This window comes from Cryptotermes secundus, unplaced genomic scaffold (assembly GCF_002891405.2).
Source record: "Cryptotermes secundus unplaced genomic scaffold, Csec_1.0 scaffold117, whole genome shotgun sequence".
In the NCBI taxonomy this organism is placed as follows: Eukaryota; Metazoa; Arthropoda; class Insecta; order Blattodea; family Kalotermitidae; genus Cryptotermes; species Cryptotermes secundus.
The window spans coordinates 3,849,736-3,852,993 of NW_019737981.1; the positions used below are offsets into that span (position 1 = coordinate 3,849,736).

A 3,258-nucleotide genomic window follows, 5' to 3' on the forward strand; every position below is an offset into this window, starting at 1 on the left:
TGTCTACAGGTAGAGGCCTTGCGACGAGCTGATCACTCGCCCAAGGAATCCTACCGTATGTGTAAGATCTAGAAAAACCGAAGTGAACGGAGTTCATGGAGGTAGGCCTAGGGCCACTGGGGCTGTAGTGCCAAGGGAAAAGAAATACTAATCTGAAGAGAGTGAAATTTGTGTGAAAGATATTAATTTTTCATTTAAATGTAGTACACAGAATGTGAATGTTAGGATTGCGTACATGGATTTGTGTAAATATATTCCAGTTCACGTCAACACGACTTGCATCTGAGGTTGTGCTTATCGGGCATTGGCGGTCAAGGTGGCCATTATAATCCGTAAAGTGACCGGAATTTCCATGCAGTGAATTTAGAGTGGTCATTCTACTCGAAGTTTTTTTTTTATATTAATTGAAGGAATAAACTTCAGTCTGTTACAGGTGCCTCGAAATAAACAGAATAAAACAATAAAAGCCAACTGGTGGCAAGACAGCTTACAGTCTACCATTGAGGCCGGCCAGGATGGTAAATCTATTAGATCAGTATTGAAATCTTTCAATATTCCAATCACTATATTACAAGAACAAATTTATAAAGGCTAAACAGAGGGTTTGAAGCTAGTAAGGAATGATGTTTTCGTAAAGAACAAGAGGAATCCATTATCAATCATGCGAAGCTCTTAGCCTATTTCACGGATTGAGTCTGGTTCAGCTACGTAGAATGACATTTGAGTTTCCTGAAAGAAATGAAATCAAGCACAACTTCAATAAAGACGGCAGTAAAGAGGTTTTTTAATTGCTAGTGGGGTGGGACTAAGTCCCTTGTACTGAGGCCACTTCTGGCCTATTGTACCAGCCCCAGATGATAGGTGAGGGTGATTGTGGAGCAATTGGTGGAATGAAGATCGGCAGAGGAAACCGAAGTACTCGGAGAAAACCTGCCCCAGCGCCACTTTGTCCACCACAAATCCCACTTGACCAGACGTGGGATCGAACCCGGGCCGCCGCGGTGGAAACTAGCGACTAACCGCTTGAGCTATGGCGCGGCCTTGGTCAGTTTCATAAAAGTAAATCCATCTGTTAGAATCAGAAACCGGATGCGACTATTATAAATAGAATCGAGGGGTTTACTAAAACAGTAGTCACACCTTTTTTAACAATCTGTAACAGATTATGGTGAAGTACAAATTTCCACTTAGCCATATCTTGAACTTGGACGAAACTAGGATCTCAGCTATTCAAGGTCCTGGTTTCATTGTAGTCCCAAAAGAACAAGAAAATGTTGGCATTTTCACAAGCTTGGAGCGAGGAATACACAGCAGTAATCTACACAGGGAGTGCAAACAGTAGCTCCATTCCAGCAATGATTGTGTTTGCTCGCCAAAGGATGTCTCCCCTTCTGGAAAAGAATGGACCCCCTTGTCCTAAAAACTGTTCGAAGCCAGACTGGACAATCTCAAACTTGCTTGGTTGGCACATTTTGCGCAGCTTAGAAGACCAAGGATGGAGAAATCCTCTCCCATTGATCTTGGACAACCAGAGCAGCTATTGTTCTCCGGAAGCTTACATTTTATAAAAAAAAAATAAAGTGAAATTGTGGTTGTTTCTATAACACCCCACACTTCACATATACTGATACTACTGGATGTGATTTTCCATGTCTCACTGAAAGCTGTCTCTTACAAAGAGAGTGATTTTTTATCAAGACGAAGGTTCCGGGTAAATAACACCCCACGACTTGGTTGGAATTTTTAAAGAAGTCTATTCTCAAGCGGCCACAATTGCAAAAGTTGGTCTGACTTCAAAGTCACAGAAACGGATCTCTTGAGTCCCGTTGTATTTTGAGAAGATGATTTTGTAACTGTGAATACTTTGTAATCTATCTAGTGCATCCACACCAGACATTACTGTAACTTATATTTGCCTCAACAAGAAGATGGCACTAATTCTCATCACACAACTTTCGTTATGCTTCAGGGACTGCCTTCTCTGTCAGTAACGATTGAAGCAGTGTCCCCTTAGCAGCGATGGGTCCACAGACATCTTGTAGAAAAAGCAGTGCGAAGCAGCATTCTGAGATTCTGACAAGAACACCCATGAAGGTTCCTTTGGAAAGGAAGACAGTAAAGAGGAACTCAAAACGACATAAGAAGAGCAGGATAATAACACGAGTTTCTTCAAAGAAAAGAGAGGGCAAGGAAAGATGCGTCAAAGTGACAAATAAACGTCACAGGAAGAATCTAAATATACAGCCAGACGTGACTTAATAGAAGAGGAGAACGACATAAAGAAATAAAAATATATGTGATTACACTGAATATGCTGACACAGAAGCAGAATATGATGAACTTTGCATCTGTAAAGAATTTGGGGAAGACTGAGAACTTTGATTTAGATGTACAAGATGTGGTATTTGGGCGCACGCGGTGCTTAGTGGATGGGAATTTCCAGATGACTATTTTTGTGACCTGTGTTTGAGACGGGAAAAATAAAAATTAACAGACTTGTGTTGTCTACAGGAAGAGTTCCTTCCTGAGTTTTGTTACAATTTGTACCTCAATTTAGATGTGTACACATTTTGTAAGCTAAGCTATGTGTTTATTATTTCATGATAAAATACATTTTATCTGGCCATCGTCTTCTTTACTTCAATGATATCCTGAAGCTCACATAGCGATCGTCACTATCCCTAGGGGTACAGAATATTGATCAAAGCTATTCTTCAGTTATCGCACCCTAGAAAATTACCGTTATGTTGAATGTTTTCGTTACTGAATGCATAAGGAGTAGACCCTTCATACTACATGCCAGTTTATATAAATTTTCATCTGAGCATACATTTTTCGTTTTATCTTGCATTTCTCTTAAGTGGCCGTTATTTTCCGCTCTCCCCTAAACTATAGATGGAGATCCAATTATGTTACACTCACCTGAATCACCTTCGAGTGGAATAGAAGCGGCCTGCGCTGCGGATATTGCAAGAAATATTGGAAGAAACTTCACAATCAGCATAGTTGTACCTCTATAACCAACCAATCTGTAAGCGAGCAATTTGAGATGCGTTACAACAGTACAGTCTGATGTTAAGATGCTCAGTGATAGACGGGAGCCTTATATTCTGAAATATTATCATTAACATGTAGTTTTAAACTGAGACTTTCATTTCCCAATGCTGCCGAAACAAATTCCCGCATGTGGACCATAAGAGATGCAGTCTCATATTGCTACTCACGAAGTCCAGCAGAAGAACAGTAAGATGACAGGCT

General features: G+C 40.5%; 1 protein-coding gene across 1 annotated transcript in view; it reads right to left on the bottom strand.

Annotated features, from left to right (window-relative positions):
- LOC111870540 (pro-resilin-like) overlaps positions 1 to 3,252 on the bottom strand; it is a 9,733-nt gene extending 6,481 nt beyond the window's left edge. The window contains exons 1-2 of the mRNA XM_023862906.1: positions 3,225 to 3,252; positions 2,923 to 3,029 (exon numbers count right to left, since the gene is read on the bottom strand). Coding sequence (XP_023718674.1) covers positions 2,923 to 3,004 — 82 coding nt within the window. The 5' untranslated portion in view covers positions 3,005 to 3,029; positions 3,225 to 3,252. The remainder of the gene's footprint in view (positions 1 to 2,922; positions 3,030 to 3,224) is intronic.
- Between the last annotated feature and the right edge of the window lie 6 nt (positions 3,253 to 3,258).